This window comes from Crassostrea angulata, chromosome 6 (genome assembly GCF_025612915.1).
Source record: "Crassostrea angulata isolate pt1a10 chromosome 6, ASM2561291v2, whole genome shotgun sequence".
NCBI lineage: Eukaryota > Metazoa > Mollusca > Bivalvia > Ostreida > Ostreidae > Magallana > Magallana angulata.
In genome coordinates, this window is record NC_069116.1 from 37,442,392 (window position 1) to 37,461,673 (window position 19,282).

The 19,282-nt window shown below is 32.2% G+C and overlaps 1 protein-coding gene across 2 annotated transcripts; it reads left to right on the forward strand.

Annotated features, from left to right (window-relative positions):
• The first annotated feature begins 158 nt into the window (after positions 1–158).
• Positions 159–19,171, forward strand: LOC128187225 (telomere repeats-binding bouquet formation protein 1-like). 2 transcript variants are annotated; one of them, XM_052857507.1, is made up of 19 exons: positions 159–212; positions 1,922–2,032; positions 2,153–2,281; positions 2,959–3,087; positions 3,224–3,284; positions 6,284–6,426; positions 6,644–6,769; positions 7,148–7,294; positions 7,813–7,944; positions 8,078–8,206; positions 9,013–9,058; positions 9,418–9,540; positions 9,629–9,740; positions 11,973–12,408; positions 12,534–12,713; positions 14,881–14,943; positions 16,783–17,018; positions 17,143–17,364; positions 17,859–19,171. In XM_052857507.1, exons 1-19 carry the CDS (start codon positions 188–190, stop codon positions 18,048–18,050), a joined length of 2,742 nt encoding a protein of 913 aa, XP_052713467.1. In that variant the 5' UTR covers positions 159–187; the 3' UTR covers positions 18,051–19,171. The 2 variants fall into 2 exon arrangements, with proteins under 2 accessions (XP_052713467.1, XP_052713468.1); XM_052857508.1 differs by having other exon boundaries at positions 12,534–12,707.
• The last annotated feature ends 111 nt before the right edge of the window (positions 19,172–19,282 follow it).

Here is a 19,282-nt window from a genome sequence, read left to right on the forward strand (position 1 = left end):
ATATTCCGATATTTTTAACGATTACAAGACCTACAATTGTGTATCATAACATACTTCTGTCTTTTTGGCATTATTTGGAAAAAATTGCCCCTCATGACAATAGAAATTATGTCGTCTGCAGTCAGAAACTGACACCCAGCATCATACCATAATATTGATAAATTTGTTTGGGTATTGTTTCTCAAAAATGGATGTAGGAAAGCACGAAAACGGTAAGGAGGACTGTGGACATAACTTACCCTCTGCACTCTCTCTCTTTCTCTCTCTCCCTCTCTCTCTCTCAATTGCAAAAATGACTTTTTTTTTTCAATTTTCAGCTATGTAGCTTATGTTCTTATAGAAGTGAAGATTATTTTCACAATTTTACCTTAACTGAAATAAGAACTAAGTCAACTTGCCTGCATGGCAAAAGAGCAATACCGCAGTTAATATTGTGAAGGGGTTTATAAGAACTTAATTCTCCCCTTTATGGAGTGGACTCAGTATGAGAGTAAAAGTACTCTAGTTGTCATGCATTCCATGATAAACAGGTATAAAAATCTAAGTACATTTAAAAAGGGTGGTATTACATGTCTGAAGATCGAGATGTCTATTGATGGTGAATTAAAATTCTTTATTAGTGACAGAATGTTGTTCCATGCAACAAAGGTTGCTAAAATAAAGTAGTTCTTTTAAACATCCGTCCTGAAGTGGCAAATATCATTTTTCATGGCCCACCATGAGTTCTGCCTTTTAGTGGACTGTAGTAGATGGGAACGGAACTTCAAAAGTATGATGGTACATCTTGTAGAACATGATGACACAATTCCAAGCCCTCCGAAATTCCAGCAGTAATTCTCAGCCACGTTGTTGTATCATATTGATCACACTTTCTGGATCCCTGGATGAGTTATTGCCTGTTGCAAACCTTGCTGCTTGGCGCTGTGCTTTGTTTTTTTTTAAGTTGGTGAATCAATTGATGCTGGCAGAGGTCCCATTACAACTGAAACCTAGTTAATCCAGTGCTGGTCATACCATTGTTGTGTAAGATGATTTCTGATGTTTTGTGGACAGGTTTTCATGTTTCTCCTTAAAAATCCAACAGATCGAGTGGCTTTGGCAGCATTTGAGCTGAATATACGATCAAGCCATGACAGATCATTGTTACCGGTAATTATAATCCAAAGGTATTTACCTTGGGATGTCATTCAGGATGTGCTGCATGGCCATGTAGGTGGTACATGTAGTACATGATAGGATTGGGTTTCTTAGAAATGTGGATGGTGGTACATTTCTTAGGGTGGAATGCTGCAGCTATGTGCCAATCCTTTTTCCACTTTTTAAGAGCCCCCTAGTGGACTGTTTCATCGATGGATCATATTAATTGTCCTTTAGATTCTATGTTGGATTGAACTAATTCTGGGAGGTCATTGGTGTAAAGCAAATTAAAATAACAGGGAGCCCATTACATTGCCTTGTAGTACTCCAGAGTTCATGTCGGTTATGCCTTCAACCATGGAGCACCCACTGTTATCTGTCTGATAGGATTTATTTAGCTCTCGATCCACTGTAGAGTGCAGCCCCGAATTCCATTAAAGTTCAGTCTGGAGGAGGTGTTGGTGTCAGGAACCTTATTGAATGCCTTAACAACAACCAGAGTATATAGTCCAAATACATAGTAGTTCTGTCTGCTCCTTATTTTTAATCTCAAAAGATACATGTTATTTCAGATAGTCAGCCTTTTATGAAATTAAGAGTGATTCCTCTAAATTTAAAAAATAGTATTTTGGCCCATTTTTTAAGAGGGTGCACATCAGTGTGGCTTTATATGAGCCTGTAGTTTAATGATATCAAGTCAGTGAAGAAATAACCTACAGTACTAGGTAGTATTTTATTCATTTGAAGCCAAATAATTTTATAACATGCATGCATTTTTTGACAGAAGTACAGACTGATGTGAAGCTGTTACTGGAATGCTTAAAATGCCAAGTCAATAACCAGAGTGCAGTGAAACAAGCCCTTTTAACATTGTCTTCCATTTTCAGTACTTATGGTAGGTATAATTATATGATTATGTATTAGTTGTGATGTATTTTTTTTAATTTATAAATTATAAATAGCTTTTTTTAAAAGAATGTATAAAATTAAATTTCTTCACTTTTTCGTATTTCAGATTTTGTCAAAGAATATTTTAAAGACATTGGAGGACTTTTGTTTCTAATGGATCTTCTGACTTCAGTAGAAAATTGTGAAGTTCAAGAGAGAGCTTTATTTTGTCTTGGTTGTGCAATTGAAAGGAATGGTAATTGAAAAAATACTGTTATAAATGTATTACATTTGGCTGTGAATTTTTTAAGTGTTTTTCGCAGAAAGACGGTTCTGCTAAATCAAGTACATCACTAATTGCTATTCCTGTATGTATAAGAATAGGGACATTCATAAATATGCTAATTCAAATCCACCATAACTTGTAGCTGCAGGACTGTAGCTCCCGGTCTGAAAAAATTCGGATGGAGGTCGTCCATCCGAATTTTTTCAGACCGGGAGCTACAGTCCTGCAGCTACAAAACTTGTTGAAAAATAATTTTACGCCAAATATTGTACATTCTCTTTAACCAAACTGCATTATAAGGATTAAGGATTATTTACAACTGGTCAGGCAAAGATAATATAAATGCCATACTATATAGGAAAGTTATGCAAAAACTGTATAAGGAAACATAAATACTAAATTCCTTAAGGATGATGCAAATTTCATTGATTGCAAACAAAGTTGAAAGAAAGAAGAGACACATATTTCACCTTAATTGTCTGTTCAGATCTGTTGGTTATCTGTAATCCATGCAATCTTGAAGGTATTATCAAGCTCAACCAGCCACTCTGTTGATTTTTTCTTACTTTGAATCACTGTAGTTGTATAATGTTGACAACATTAAGATATACATCTATTTCATAATCAAAAGATCATATTTCTTGTAGTGTTTTGCCAGAAATCCCTTACAACTTGCAACATTTTCAAATTCATTCAAACAATATTGTCAAGAGGTTCAACTGCCAAAGTCAAGCAAGCAGCAACCTTTTTCCTCATTAATCTTGTTTCCAATAATGGTAAGTATCATGATGTACATTAGTTGTTACTATATTATGTATATGATAAATTATTAATTCTTTAATCACTGACTGCCTATTATATATCTAGTTTATGTTTCCAGCAATAAGAATTAATCCTCCGTTTCCCTTCCAGGCGAGGGGCAAGTTTTGGTGAAACAAAGTCAATGTCTATCTACTCTGATTGAATTGCTAAGGTAAGTAAAATTTTCAAATGAAAAAATATACATTTATTGACTTTTCATGTCAGTTAATATTTCTATCCTCTCTAGTACCGTATACCAATTGTAAAATTAGGCGACCTTGAGTTAGAAATAAAGTGTACTAATCCTGTAAATTCTGAGTTTTACATTTACAGGAGAGCAAAGTGTATGGTAAGAGATATATGGTATTCAGTTTTTTAGCTCACCTGAGCTGAAAGCTCAAGTGAGCTTTTCTGATCACCTTTTGTCCGTCGTCCGTCTGTCCGTCTGTCTGTCCGTCCGTCCGTCCGTCCGTCCGTCTGTAAACTTTTTACATTTTGAACTTCTTCTCTAAAACCGCATATCCAATTTCAACCAAATTTGGCACAAAGCATCCTTATGGAAGGGCGAATCTAAATTGCAGAAATAAAAGTCCGATCTGTATTCAAAGCGGAGAAAACCTTGAAACTGTAGAAAAAGGGGGGTGAATTTTTAAAAATCTTCTTCTCACGAACTACGGACTCCAATTCAACGTTGTTGAGCATAAATTATCCTTATGGGAAGGAAAATATAAATTGCAAAAATTAAGTGCTAATTCTGTTTCAAATCTGAGTTATTATGAAAATAATAATAAAGGAAAGGCGTGTTTCAGCTTCGAGTTCGGCATCCGGTAAAATGGGTAGGCAAGTCTTGGCCTGGGCAAAACAAAAGATTGGCAGTTATTAATCTGCCAATCTCATTAAAATTTCAGGATATTTGATAAACCAGTATATTTGTATTCGCTGTAAATATTGCTGCAAAATAGTGCGTATTTGGAATTGACGATTGCCGATCTGCCCGGCTTTTATTTTGCCACGGCCCGGGTTTGCATACCCATTTTACCAAGACTCGTACTCATACTTCTAAAACGAGGTTCTTTGTTTAAAGCAGCCATGACATTATACGAAAAAGGGTCGATCTGACTATGACGAATTTGCTTGTTATGCAACAGTTCGCGTATGAAGGGAAATTTTTGAAACATGCAAAATATATTGGTGCCGATTTTGTGAAGTAAATTGAGGCTAAATATTTCAATGCGTTGACAGTTTACACATGACGTTGGTGTTAGCTTGTTCTTATTTTCGTTTCGTTTTCATTATTTATGCTTTGTAACCTGGGAACTATCGTCTGTATTTCGTGATTTTTACGTATCAAATCAAACAGAGACTTCGGTAAATCAAACAGTTAACTGTTTACCTGCGCAAATTAAGCAAAATCTGATGTATCAAAAGAGTACCGAAATACAATTCATTCTATCGGTAATTCGGCATTATCTTTTGCGTAATGGTAGATTAATGCAATAGGTTTTGTTGAGATGTTCGGCATTTTCTCTAGTTTATTCAGTTTAAATAGAGTTTGATATCGCTAATGGAAATATGTAGGTATATACATGTATATATATGATTCATTTCGAAAAAAAAATTGTGTTCTTTATTTGTTATAGTGCATGTTTCTTGTGTTTAATTGTTTACGAATTCTATTTACTAACCATATTTGAGTGTTAAGCTTCGAATTATAAGCAAGATACAGAGATTTGCTCACAATTCTATGTTTGTACACAGATCTTAAAAACAAAAGATTAAAAAAGTAAAACAATTGTCTATATTTATTAAGAAAAATTTCAAAGTCTGTTCTTCCAGAAACCAACTTTAACAACTTATTGTATTGTAAACTTAACCTTCTTTCGTCATTATTACTCCTACTGTACATGTGATCTTTGACTGTGTTTGTGTACATTTGTATAAACTCATTTTGAGCCTCAAATACCAGTGAACTTGTCTTGAGTGAATTAAAGAATTTAAAATCTTAGGCCATTCTTTTTTTTTCATTTTAAATGCTGAATAGGAAATACCAAGTTAAAAATCTTAAGCTGAATGTAATAAACTCATGTGAACAAAATATGACTCAAACCTAGGCGAACTGTGAGCTCTGTATCTTGCTTATAATTCTACGATTGACGCTGAAATTTTGGTTGAACATTAGAAATTCTATATGAATTAGAGTATGTTAAATACTTGTACAAACAAAATAAAAGAATGATATTCTGTGTATACCTACTCTCTGGGGCCCCCTCTTTATACAATAAATAATGTGAAATCTACATCAGTTTTGATAATTTTTCAGACACGAGTAAATAAAAACGACATATTTAAAACAGTTTCCATAGTTCTGACACATTTCTGTTGCGGGGATAAAGTAACTATCGCTATTCCTAAAAAAATATCACAGCGGAAAATTATCCTGGTTTGTACGCAAGGTAAATAACAGTCATTTAATTACAATGGAGAAGACAAATTAAATTTATGAATGTTTTTAATTTGAGGAATTGAGCACATAGAGGTACAATTTTCTTCTTCACATCTATACATGTAGGATTTTAAAAATAAAATACAATAACTATTATATTTTTTTAAAAATACAATAACTAGTGTGTAGTTGATGAAAAAAATGTACCTATATGCTCTCATATATTTTGATCGCTTTACAAAGTGTGTGTGTGTGTGGGGGGGGGGGGGGGTAGAACAAAAATATAGGGAATAGGAAGTTAACAACTTACCAGTATACCCCTACCAAATGTTTAGTTTTATATCTTGCGAAGGATTTTCTTATTCTGGTAAAAATAGTATTTCATGAAGGTACAATGTCTAAGATTACGTGTATGCAAAAATAAGTGTAAAATTCGAATACTTGACAATATTTATTTTTGTTATTCTACCGAGGGACCATATGGCACGATATCTTTTGAACGCCCATTGTTGCTCAGGTGAGCGATGTGGCCCCATGGGCCTCTTGTTAAAACATCTGTTACTCATGCAGAAAATAGGAAAAAAGGAAATTTACATGTAGATCTGCATGCAAAATCTCTATTTGGATGAAAAGTAGAAAAAAAAAATTAATCTGAAGTTAACCTTCAAAGTAGTGTTTTCATAAAATATATATGCTTTGATATCTGTTGCATATTATTTTTTTTGCAGCTTCTCATTGCCAATAAATATTAGAGAGAGTGACGCAAATGAGCCTGGATGTGAGTGGTTTAATGGATCTGGACCAACCAGTGTAGAGCTGTGGACTAGTGTAGTGAATGCTTTGTGTGTCAGCATTAATAATCCTCAAAATGGTATTGGTTTAAACAAATGAGATGAGTCTTTTCACAGGTCTTAACACTGATAAATATGTCCAATTCCAAAACAAGTTGTAGCGAATAGAAAATATTTTAGAAAACATTTTCAAAGAGTAATACATGTACATCCATGAGTTCATGTTTATTTCAATATTGAGAACTGACTTGGATTGAGCACTGATGATTTAATTGTAATTTTCATACTTATTTTCAGAGGAAAATCAAAAAGTGTGTGGACTTCAACTTCCATTCATTCTGAAACTCTTGGAGAAGCAAAGTGAAACGTTTCTCCTGGCAAGACACTTGATGTTTCTTCTTGGCTTTGTTGTGTCAAACAATAGTAAGTGGTATTTAACAGCCAGAGCTTAAATTCCAATGAATAGCATCTTTTCTTCAAGACTATAAATGGTAAAAAAAATTGGGGAAAAGAATTTGAATGTATTAAACCTTAGTATGCAGAATGATACAACTTTTAGGGTAAGCCATTGTGACATCATCAAGTTTATACAAGTGTACACCTTTATATCTAGTCAATTAAACAGCTTGTAACAAACAAATATTGAAATTGAATTATATATTTTTTTTAACGTGGAATTTTGAAATCATTCCTTAAATTATTGGAAATGTGATATCAGGCAGTTTTAAAACTGCTAATAGTGTAGTCTAGATTTGATTAAAAATGAGTATGATAATCTTTCTTTGAAATGTTGCATTCCAGAGTCCAATCAGGATCAGGTTAGAAGATTAGGAGGTTTGGACATTTTGTGTATGATTCTTAAACAGTGGTATGAAAAATCCAGCTCAGAAGTGTTGAAAGAAGTTGTTCACATTATCACCACCATTGATTCCTGCATTTCAGATAATGGTAATAAACTGCAACTTTCTACCTAAACATTTAAGCTAGATTGTACTGTAAAACACGGTTAAAGCAAAATGCCAGGGACAAATTAAGTTGATTCATTTTAAGATGATTCATTGTATTTGATAAGTGTGTGATCCATACCAAGTTTAAGTATTTTACTGTAAATTTTGTATTTTTTCCATAAAAAAGTTTGAAATTATTTTTTAATTGTGTATTTGATCTTACTAAAGAGTTGTACCGGTATTTGCATTTTATCATTTTTATTAAAAAGATTCTTAAATAAGTATACCAATTTATACTTAATGATGCTGTATATGGAATGCCAATGCAAATACAGGTAAATGTTTGAATTTGCCAGTATAATGTAAAAAGGCTAATAGGAATTAGTATAGGGTCACAATGAGATTCCATAGTATAGTAAAAAATATCTTTTGTTGTCATATATGATTTGACAGGTAGATGTATGACTATCTCCTTGTTAAGTTCATATACTTCTTGATTTGTCTTTTCCAACTATTTAGCTGACAGTGCCAATATGCTGGGGAAATCAGGAGCCATTCAAATATTGGCAAATGTCATTCATAATGACTGCTTAGATACTGAAGACAAGATAAAAGTAACTATTACTTTGGGACATGCAATGGAAAATTCAGGTCTTCTTCTTTTATATATGCTGCTATTTTTACATGTAATTTCTATGATTATGTACTTCTGATATAAAAAATATCAAGTATAGCCTATACAAAAAGAAGGAGAAACATGACATTGTTAATTCATTCATTTCAGCAACTAATCGAAAGTTATTCCTAGAAGCTGGAAATAGCCTGCAAGATGTTGTTCACATTTTGACATCATCTGAAGATGAAGAATTGGTAAAAGCTCTTAAATATGTTCTACAGATTAGTGTTCAAAAAGGTACGTTGTATACTTCTTCATTGTCAAATCATGTATTTACTTTAATTATAGCTAAAATCTACTTATTAATTCTTACATGTTTCTCTTTTATATATTTCCTTACATTGCAAAGGATATTGCATTTTCAGAAATACAAGAAAATCATGTATGTCTTAATATATGCCTTTATTTGATATTCAAGTTTCAATATATCGTAAATTAATTATCTAATTTTAGCCTATATATCTGATTAGTGTTTTCTTGTTCATACTAAATAGTCCTCATGAATCTATTACATGTATTACTTTTAAAAAATTGTCAGATGCATCTTTGGAGAGAAGTGTACAGTGTTTTGAGATGCAAATATTACATAATTAAGTGATTTCATTTTCTCTTTAAATTTGCTGCTACTTAGAATTGGTAATAGCGACTTTGTTCAGTAATGTCGACCTCATTTAGTCGTTGTTGGGGGAGAGAGGGTAGCTCTGCAGCTCTGATTAGAAAAGGAGGGCCCAGTTTTACAAGAGCATAAAAAAGATTAGTAAAAATTTAAGACTATTTTATCTTTATATTGAATTTTACAAAGTAGGATGGTAGAGTTAAAAATTTAAAGTTTTGTCTTAGTACAATTCTTGGGAATCAGAGAGAGGCCAACAATTCCAATTTTACATTGATATTGTATAAAATTTTAGTTGAAAAGGTGCTTGGGTGAGAGTTATGCCAATTGGCCATTGCTGCTCAGATGAGCAATGTGGCCCCTTGGCCTCTTGTTAATAATTGGTTCCTTTAAAATTTTGAATATTTTTATCCTGTATTTTCTTTTATAGATCCATATAATGACAGAGACTGGCAGCAACCAGAACCAGATAATAAGTATAGTTTTTTTAATGATAAACTCATATTGTATAGTATTTCAATGAAAATAGGTGTCCAAGTAGCGTAGTGGACAATGCACTCGCTTTTCACCGCTACGACCCGAGTTCGATCCCCCTGATCGACAGTGGTTGTATGTGATAGGGTATGGCGGTCGCCCGCTTGGACGCAAGGGTTCTCTTCAGGTACTCCGGCTTCTTCCCACACCAATGACCCCCTTGCGCTAACATTCGTGCCAACGAGAGATATTAATATAAGTTGTAGAACTTGCTTATCAATCGTTGTAAAATAAATAAAGTTCAGTTTTAATGAAAAAATAAGGGAAACATCATTTTTTCCTCATATAATCCTAATTTCAGAGGTATTGGAGAAAACATTTTGAAGAAAATAAATGATTTATCAAGGCGCCTTCACTCTGTAGAAGAGAGAGAATGTGAATTCACAAACGCTCCAAAGGCAGGCACCTTAAATCATTTTGAAAGGTATTGGTCTGTTTTCAATCTTATATTTAGTCTAACACATATCAAACTATGACCATTATTAAAAGTAAAATTATGATTGTCTCCAAAGCAATAAATCACAGCCATGTATGAATATCAATTCTGTGGAAGGATTCAAAACAGACAATGAAGTGAAAAATAGTAGTTATCTTAATACCTTGGATAAATCTGAACTTCTAAAGGTAATTATTACTGATACAGTTTAAGATATTTGTTTTGTTTCTTGTTATCAAAAAATCTCTTTGATCATTTTAACTGATTTACATTTGTTTGTTCTAGCATGCGTTCAATGTTTTTGAACGAAAAACTGCCCTAAAAGCTTTATTTTTTGCAAAGAATGCAAAAATTTCAGGAAAAGGCTTGATGTCATATTTTTAAACTGAGGTCGTTTGAAAAAAAAGGAAAATAATGAGAGAACTTCACATGTACTTCTGTACAAACATACGAGGTTAATAAAAAAAAATACGTATCAAACATTCTTGCTGTTTGTAATTTAGTTTTCATGAAAGACATAGCTAATCCATCATTTTTAGCTCACCTGAGCCAAAGGCTCAAGTGAGCTTTTCTGATCACAATTTGTCCATTGTCTGTCGTTGTCGTCATCGTTGTCGTCGTTGTAAACTTTTCACATTTTCATCTTCTTCTCAAGAACCATTGGGCAGATTTCAACCAAATTTGGCACAAAGCACCACTAGGTGAAGGGGATTCAAGTTTGTTCAAATAAAGGACCACGCCCTCTATAAAGGGGAGATAATTGAGAATTAATGAAAATATGTTGGTGATTTTAAAAAATCCTCTCAAAAACTATTCGGCTTGAAAAGCTTAAACTTGTGTGGAGGCATCCTCAGGTAGTGTAGATTCAAGTTTGTTCAAATCATGGTCCCCGGGGGTAGGGAGGGGCCACAAGAGGGGGATCAAGTTTTACATTGGAATATATAGAGAAAAATCTTTAAAAATCTTCTTCTCAAAAACTATTAGGCCATGAAAGCTCAAATTAAAGTGGATGCATCCTCAGGTAGTGGAGATTCAAGTTCGTTCAAATCATGGTCTCCGGGGGTAGGGAGGGGCCACAATTGGGGGATCATGTTTTACATAGGAATATATAGAGAAAATCTTTTAAAAAAATTCTTTTAAAAACTATTAAGCCAAGTAAGCTCAAATTGGCATGTAACCATCCTCAGATAATGTAGATTCAAGTTTGTTCAAATCATGGTCCCTGGGGGTAGGGTGGGGCCACAATGGGGGATGAATATTTATATATAGAGAAAATCTTTAAAAATCTTCTTCTCAAAATTATTAGGCCAGGAAAGCCCAAATTTGAGTGGAAGCATCCCCAGATCGTATAGATTCAAGTTTGTTTAAACAATAGTCCAGGGGTATGGTGAGGCCACAATAGGGGATGAATTTTTACATAGGAATATATAGAGAAAATCTTTAAAAATCTTTTAAAAGACTATTTGGCCAGAAAAAGCTTAAACTTGTGTAGAGGCATCCTTGGGTAGTGTAAATTCAAGTTTGCAAAATCACAGTCCCTAGTGATAGGGCAGGGCCGTGATGGCGGTTTGAATTTTTACATAGGAATATATAGAGAAAATCTTTAAAAATATTCTGGGAAAGTTTTCGGTCCTAAACTCAGTACTTAGTGTGAAAGCACAGGTTATGCAGATTTAAGTTTGATGAAACCATGATTCCCTAGAGAAAAGTGGGGCCACGAAATGGGGGGGGGTATATAGGAATAGAGAAAAATCTTCTTACAGGTACAACAACAAAAAGGCCTCCGTATTTACCAAAATAAAAGAGGTGGATAAAAATTGGCAGATTTTCAATTTTTTTTTAGCAAGATCTATTGTACTTGGTTGTCAAGATATTTTGATACTGTAATGCTAATTTGATCAGAATTAAGGCAATTGTTGCTCAGGTGAGCGATGTGGCCCCTGGGCCTCTTGTTTAATTGATATATGTGAAGGTTCATTTTTTCATTGAAAGTGTTTTTGTTTATTTGTTTGGCAAATAACATGTTTTGTCACCACGGAGCACGGCATGTAACTTATACCATTGGACACCTTATTTGTATACAATTGCCTAAGAAAGTTCTTGTATAATTCATTTTTTAAATGTGTATATCTTCGTTTATAGAGTAAAACCCGGAACGTCAGATAAAACTTGTAACTTTTGAAACAAAAATCAGATTGATGTTTTCTACATTTAATCGAAAATATTCAGTTATTCATACAAACATGCGTACTCTAAACATTGTAATCAGGTAGATCAATAAATTATTAACAAAATTACACGAAACACTGTAAGTTTTAAAGATAATAGTAACTCAATAATGATATTGTTATGTTGTTATAACGAGATACATTATATATCAAGACTGTTCAAGTTTTGGTAAATTTAGATTTTTATTACAGCAAAGTTTTGAAAATTGTGTTAACCAAAGCAAAGAAACTTTGGAAAGAAAGCAGCGATTGTGCGAATCTTCTCGTATTGATTCACCGGCAGTTGCCACGAACACAGTTCAAAGAACAAATGGTGACATTTTACAACAGAAAGTTCAAAATACCGGATGGCAGTCTCCAAACTCATCTGTTAAGAGTTTTGATGTGGACCTCTCTGAAATGACCCCCAAGAAAAACACAAAACATATTGGTTCCAATAGTGAAATGACCAAAGGAGAATTCAAAGTTCCGCTGCATCCTCCACCTAAGAGACGATCAAGCTGCACGAGACTTCCTTCAGTTGCAAATTCTATTTCTGATGTTGAAAGTGGCCATGGGTTTTCTGACATCCAGTCGGAATTCGACTGGAAACTTTTATCTGGTGCTTCGTATGAAACGGGTGGGAGAGGTGAATTTTAGCTATAAACAAGTGCATTTATATTTGTAAAAAATCTCCTGATATAAAATCTAAACTGGCAGTGATTCAGAGAAAATATTAGAATTTTGTACTGAATTTGTAATTCTTATTTGCAGGTACAATTGGTACACCTTCCAGTGTATTTTCGGTCATTCCCGTAGGAAGATCAAAACAGCTGTATAAAACACCTGAAACCAATCAACTCAAACAAAACAAATTTTGTTTTTCTGATCCAAGGTTCAGTGTTCAGTCCGTCAACAGCAAAGATACGGATTTACAGTCACGCAAAGGTGAAGGTATATGAGGCGCTGTTTTAAAATTTTTGAGGTATTTTCTGATATCAAAAAATGAATATTTGATATCAATAATTCGAATTTTTGATATCAAAAAATAATTCTTGATATCAAAAATTAATTCTTGATATCAAAAAATCTATTTTGTGATATCAGAAAATCATTTTTTGATATCACAAATTCGAATTATTGATATCAAAAAATGATTTTTTGATATCACAAAATAGATTTTTTGATATCAAGAATTAAAGTTGATTTTTTGATATCAAAAAATCGAATTCTTGATATCACAAAATCATTTTTTGATATCAAAAAATCGAATTCTTGATATCACAAAATCATTTTTTGATATCAAAAAATCATTTACATTTTCTGATATCAGAAAATCTATTTTTTGATATCAGAAAATAAGACTTACATAAAATTACTATCAACTTAATGAATGCTCCCTGTAATGCAACTTTTGTAATTTGTAAGAAAATGTGTTTCAAGCCTGTAGATGTCTCTTAAGAATGATAATGAATGCCTTATTTTAAACCTGGTTTCATTCTGGCAAGTTTTGCCACATATACAATGATCAACACTGCTTTCTTTGCGATTTGCTGTGAATATTGAAAAATGATGGCCTCGCATAATATAAAGAGTTATACAGGCGTCCAGTTAGCGCTTTCAATACATAAGACCAGAATTATCAAGAACACTTACTAAATTTTACATTAAAATAAATAAAAGACAACAAATATTTAAATGCAAATCTGGCTCTGTAGTTCGGCAATTTAATTTTGGGTCAAGGGAGTATTCATTAAATAGGTGAAATTTATTCGCCATTTTCTTTGAATTATTGATATCAGAAAATATAATTCTTGATATCAAATAATCAGTTTCAATTTCTGATATCAAAAAATCATTTTCTGATATCAAAAAATTGAATTTCTGATATCAGAAAATCGATTTTTTGATATCAGAAAATGGATCGTATTTTCTGATATCAAGAATTCGAATTTCTGATATCAAAAAATCATTTCCTGATATCAGAAATTCGAATTCTTGATATCAAAAAATCATTTTCTGATATCAGAAAATACCTCAAAAATATTAAAACGGCGCCCCATAAAGGTAAACATTATGAGCGTGGAGATATCACCTTGTTAATTCTCTCTTTACCTTAAGGTTATTTATACTGCTTATCTTTTTAGAGGATGGGTGGAGAATGGTGTATATTGTTTTTCGCTCTTAAACATTTCAAACTCTTTAAATTTCCTTAGTCTGAAATTTTAAGTTTTACCCTTTGCAACGAGATGTTTTCTTTTTTTGAACCGTGTGCTATTATTGCCAGCAACTAGAGTTCAACCACTGAACAGATTTATAAGAAACGGCCACAAAGTGTACAGTTACGACTCGAAGAAAATCCCAGTTTTTCTTTTTTTTTCATTTGGGATGATACGTTATTTTAAGTAGAGAAAGTGGGCCAATATTAATATATTACTAAAAAAGTTTATCAGCGCATCTCCTATAAATTTACTAAATAGAATATCGCTAATTATAATCTTTAAATGTATCATAGACAAAAGTGTAAATCTGCATATTTACCTGAAATTCCGAATCCATTTTTGTTCTAGTTATTTGCCCCTTTTGACTTCAGTTTTTTCTTCTTCATTTTTTAAGTTTGGATTCTAGTATGTTTCCAAAACAGTTTTTCAGTGCAACTTGTTCGAAAACAATGAATACAATTTCAAAAAACTGAAATATAAGAAAACAATGAATTCTTTTTTTTTTCTTGGAAATTTGTCCTTTGTTAGTTTAAAAGTTTGGAATTTACTGCCAAAAAGATTGCCATGGCTCTTTATTCTCTAACTTATTTAAATTAATTAATGTAATTTAATTTTTTTTTCAAGGAAATTATACCAATTTTTTCGAATACATGTATTTGTTGTATTCAATACATACTTCCTCATAATGAAACGTAGCATTGTCAAGAAATGTAAATAATTTGATAAGATTTAGCAAATACTGCATTTAGATTTTAGCTTTAATTCACGTTATGAACCCTATCTAGTGCATAAAAAATACACAGTAACATCATTTATTAAAATTAATCAATCTTTACTGCATAAAGTTGATAAAAATCTTCCCAGGTAAAATGTTTTAAACATAATATGTATACTTGTAGGCATTTCTTGTAGAAGGAAGATTTTACATACCGAGAGGTTTGATGAAGAAAGAAACTGTATAGGTAACCAAAGAAATGAATGTCTTGATTTAAAGAACTGTATATGATACGAGTTAAATTTGGCCCCCATAATTTGCCATTTTTTAAAGTGTTTCGGGTACAATAAAATGTTATATTATTTTTTTAGAAGAGTTGATATAAAATATATTTTTCACCTATTTATGTTATTTATTTGTATTCACTGGCAGTATTTTACGTCAGAAGTGACGTTATTTCTGTAATTCAGTCAAAATCAGTCAAAAATTGACATTTTTCTTATCATTTTACGAATGGGAAATATAGAGCGCATGCTTGAACAAGAAAATTTTTTTTGTCACTTATTAGTCTTGGCTAAATATATCTCTGATTAAAATATTTTGTTTGTTCAAGCGTGCACTCTATGTTTTCTGAAAGAAAATTCGCTTGAAAATAAGTTAAGCTGTTTTATGCTAAAAATACAAAAATGGCATGAAAAGGTTATATTTACGATGTCACATTTCTTCTAAATAGTGGGCACTTGAATCAAAATGAACATAATGTAAAAACATCACATATATATCTGTACAAAGAAAACAAAGAATTACAGTAAAATGATGATGTTCATTCTAGGGGACCATTTTAGGCCCATATCATATATAGTCCTTTATAGATGGACTGATTCAGAAAATTTTTACATAGCTTATTCTGTTATTGCATACTTAACAACCCTCCCGCATCCCGCGGGAAAATCCCACGAAATGGCATAGAAACTTTTTAAATTTTGAATATGAAGAAAGAATAATATTTAGATACATAACAATTCACGTATATTTGTTTATGTAAAACATGGTATTTAAAAAATATAATGAACATACGTGTTTAGGTACATTTAGTTTGGGTGAATTTACAGCCGGTGGATAATTGAGATTGAATATAACCTTATTTTACCGGTAATACATACACAAAAAAAACCCAAAAAACATTTAAACAAGTAATTGCTTTCTTTGGTCATTCATGCGGGAAATGAAGTTGGCGATATTTGCATAAAAAATAATATGTGTTATGTGAAAAAAAATTCTTGCAATGATCGCTACTTTCATAACCCGCATGAAGCATAAAAAAACATTACATTGTTTATATTTTCAATTTTCGTGTAGCAAATTCATGAATTGTTCGTAAAAGAAAAATAGACTAAAATATTGTTAATATACATCAGTACGTTAAAAAAAGAAACAGACAAATCATCTCCAATTGGAATTTGAGTCGGACATCACCATGATTATTTCGTGCAGTCCGTGATTTTTCTTCGGCCGCTCTAGGTTTCGACCAATCGATAAAATGGATGTCTTGTAGATTTCAGTCGTGTTAGTTTCTACAGAGCTATGAATTTACTATCAATTTCCGTAAGAAATAGAGAGAATCATACTTGGTGGATGTACTTGTATAAGATTACAAATTTTGTTGTAGTATTGCATCATATAAGTTTTAGATACAAAATAAAGTAAGTATGCATCAGTTAATAAAAAAAAATTCAGCCTTTATATCAATTTGAAAAATATTGGTCATCACTAGAAAATGTTGATTTTTATTGTATTAGTCTATTTATGATTATGATATGTAAGATGAAAAACTCATCTCATCCCTTATGATTATTTATTTCTTTTGGTGAACAGCAGGGAAAGAAAAGTGTAATTGAGGGGAGATAACAGAGAATTTCAAAACATGTAATACAGTTATACAATCATGCATATATTTGTATGCTTCAAAAATACAAATTTAAAAAAAAAAGAATTATTCCAACTTGATATGGGTTATGAAATGCAATGCATACCACAACATTGATTTTTGTAACTTTCTAATTAAGAAAACCTATTTATTTCTAAGGATGTAGCGGCATCAACACAACTGATGATACACAGCTGAACAGCAGAACAATCAACATTGTCTTGGAGACTGATCCATACACCTGCTTGTTACACAGACAAGTCCGAGAGGTGGAGAGGAGTTATATACAGAAAATGAAGAGCCAGAAGAGAGAAAGACCACTCTACGGAAAGCAGCACAATTCCACTCCAAGTAGTCAAATGGTGTATGAATTCAGCAGTGAATCTGAACCAGAGGTAATCAAGTTACCATGCCGTTTAATTTACATATCACATTAAACCATCACAAATTGAAGAAATGACAATGGAAAGTCATCATCTGTTTTTCTGGAAACTAAGATCAATTACATATTCCATTAAGGTTTCCGCTCCAGATACAATTGGGAAAAGGAGTTCAATCTTGCAAACTTCAAAATCCATGAGGAAGAGGAGGCATCGAATTCCATACAGTCAAGAGGAAGTTGATAATTTGTTAGAGGGAGTTCAAAATTTAGGAAAGTTTTGGTGCCAGATTCTTGCAACATACAAATTTCATCCTTCTAGAACAGCTGTAGATTTAATGGAAAAGTTCAAAAGACTGTCGGTAAGAATTCTTGTGAATAAATGCCCAATGGTTGCTTTTCCTTTTATGCAATATATTGATCGATAATTATGCGAATTCAAATAATTTTGCTGATTAATATGGACAATTGAAGATTGAGATAAACCCTATATCAAACGACCAATATGTTTCTACACTATTACGATGTAAGAGTGATGATTCCTTATTGCCTCAATGACATACAACATAATAGCAAAATATTGGTTGACAAGTGTAAAAATTCTCTATCGACAAATTGGCAGGGAGGTAGTGGGCATTTTTAGCATATATCGATGCCAAAGACAGTATCTGTTGACAAGCGTAAAAATTCTCTATCGACCAATTGGCAGGGAGGTTGTAGGCATTTTTGGCGTATATCGATGCCAAAGACAATATTATATACATGTACTGATAAATGAGTGTTAAATTACAGGGTCGAAAATATATGCCGTCAACCCGATAAAAGATAAAGAAAAATTGTTATGGTTTGCTTTCAGAAGACAACAAATGCTCCAAGAGCAAATGGAAGTTTAAAAAGTGTTCCATTCTCAATGTGTGAAGAGAGACGATTAATGAGAGGTGTCATGCAGTTTGGTTACAGTTGGAAAACTATCTTGAATTCCTATAAGTTTGCTAATGTAAGAACAGCTGAAGATTTGCGAAACAGATGGAGATCTATGAATAAATGACATTATATCTCTATAACATTCAATGATTTTGTATGTGTGATGTAAAATTTATGATATGTATTTGTTAATGCTTCTGATGGCATTGAGTGGTAGTGTTAGCGGTATTTGTCTGAATTTACGAAGGTCAGTGTTTGGCGCTTTTGGATGTTTAACACTTTCATTTATCTGTATATCCAGTGAACCTATCTTAAATAACAGAAATACTTTTTTATTTAAATACATCAATTAGACATTATTTTTTGTAAATCTTGATTTAAAGTTGATTCAAACTAGCATCTCAAGGGAATAGAAAAAGGACCTTAACGGAATTTAAAGCTCAGCATGAAGGTTAAAAACATAGATGAAGGAAAGATATTTAGCTCACATTTGAACTGAAATCTCATTAGCTTTTTTGTCACTGTTTTGTCTTCAGAATGTATTCAATTTCTGTAAACAGAGGACCAGGTCCTTTTCAATTGTACAAATATTTTTCGGGAAATAAATCTAAAAACCAAATCATTAAAGGGTTGCTGGTTCGTTTTCTTTTTGGACTCATTAAGGTCTTAACAAAATATTATACCGTTTTTTTAATAGTTTATTCTCAATCCATGTCATTATCTCTCCCCCTTAAGTGACTATTTTTGGAAAGTGACGTGGTATAAGCAAGAAAGTAAATGAAAAGTGTTTTAGATAAGTAATGTTATCTGTGTGTTATCTAGAAATGCTATTGTATTAAAATTGTTAATATATACGGAAATTAATTTTGAAGCAGAGAGAATACCGAGATTGACATTTTGTAACGGATACAATATACCTGTAGAAGGAAACGTCAACACTTTAAAAAATAAATTTTGTTCATGTAGTAAAACGATAAATGATACCGTATATGGTTATGTTTGTGAAATGTATGAATTTTAGTCATGTTGTGGTAATTAACTGATTAATTAAGTTAAATTTGTAAGTCCGAAAAGCAGTGAAATACCCTTAAGAGAAGCATCAACTTGTATCAAAGGATAGAAGTCTGTACAATACATCTTGATTTGTGTTATTGCATATACACTATTGTGATACAAACATTATTGTAAAACACGTTTTACCTAGTTGATAATATTTAAGTAATTTTATATATCAAATGTTTGTTATTTGATGATAATTTATTTTACAGATTTTTGTCTGAAATAAACATTTTTTTTTTGTCATATGGTTTTTGTGTTTTGTACTAACATGACCAGAGTTAGTATTTGTATCACGGT

Coding starts and splice junctions, on each gene's coding strand:
- LOC128187225 (XM_052857507.1), top strand. CDS start 188: ATGGATGTAGGAAAGCACGAAAACG. Junction 9,541..9,628: donor ACCTTAAATCATTTTGAAAG/GTATTGGTCTGT, acceptor TTGTCTCCAAAG/CAATAAATCACAGCCATGTA. Junction 12,714..14,880: donor ACAGTCACGCAAAGGTGAAG/GTATATGAGGCG, acceptor GTATACTTGTAG/GCATTTCTTGTAGAAGGAAG.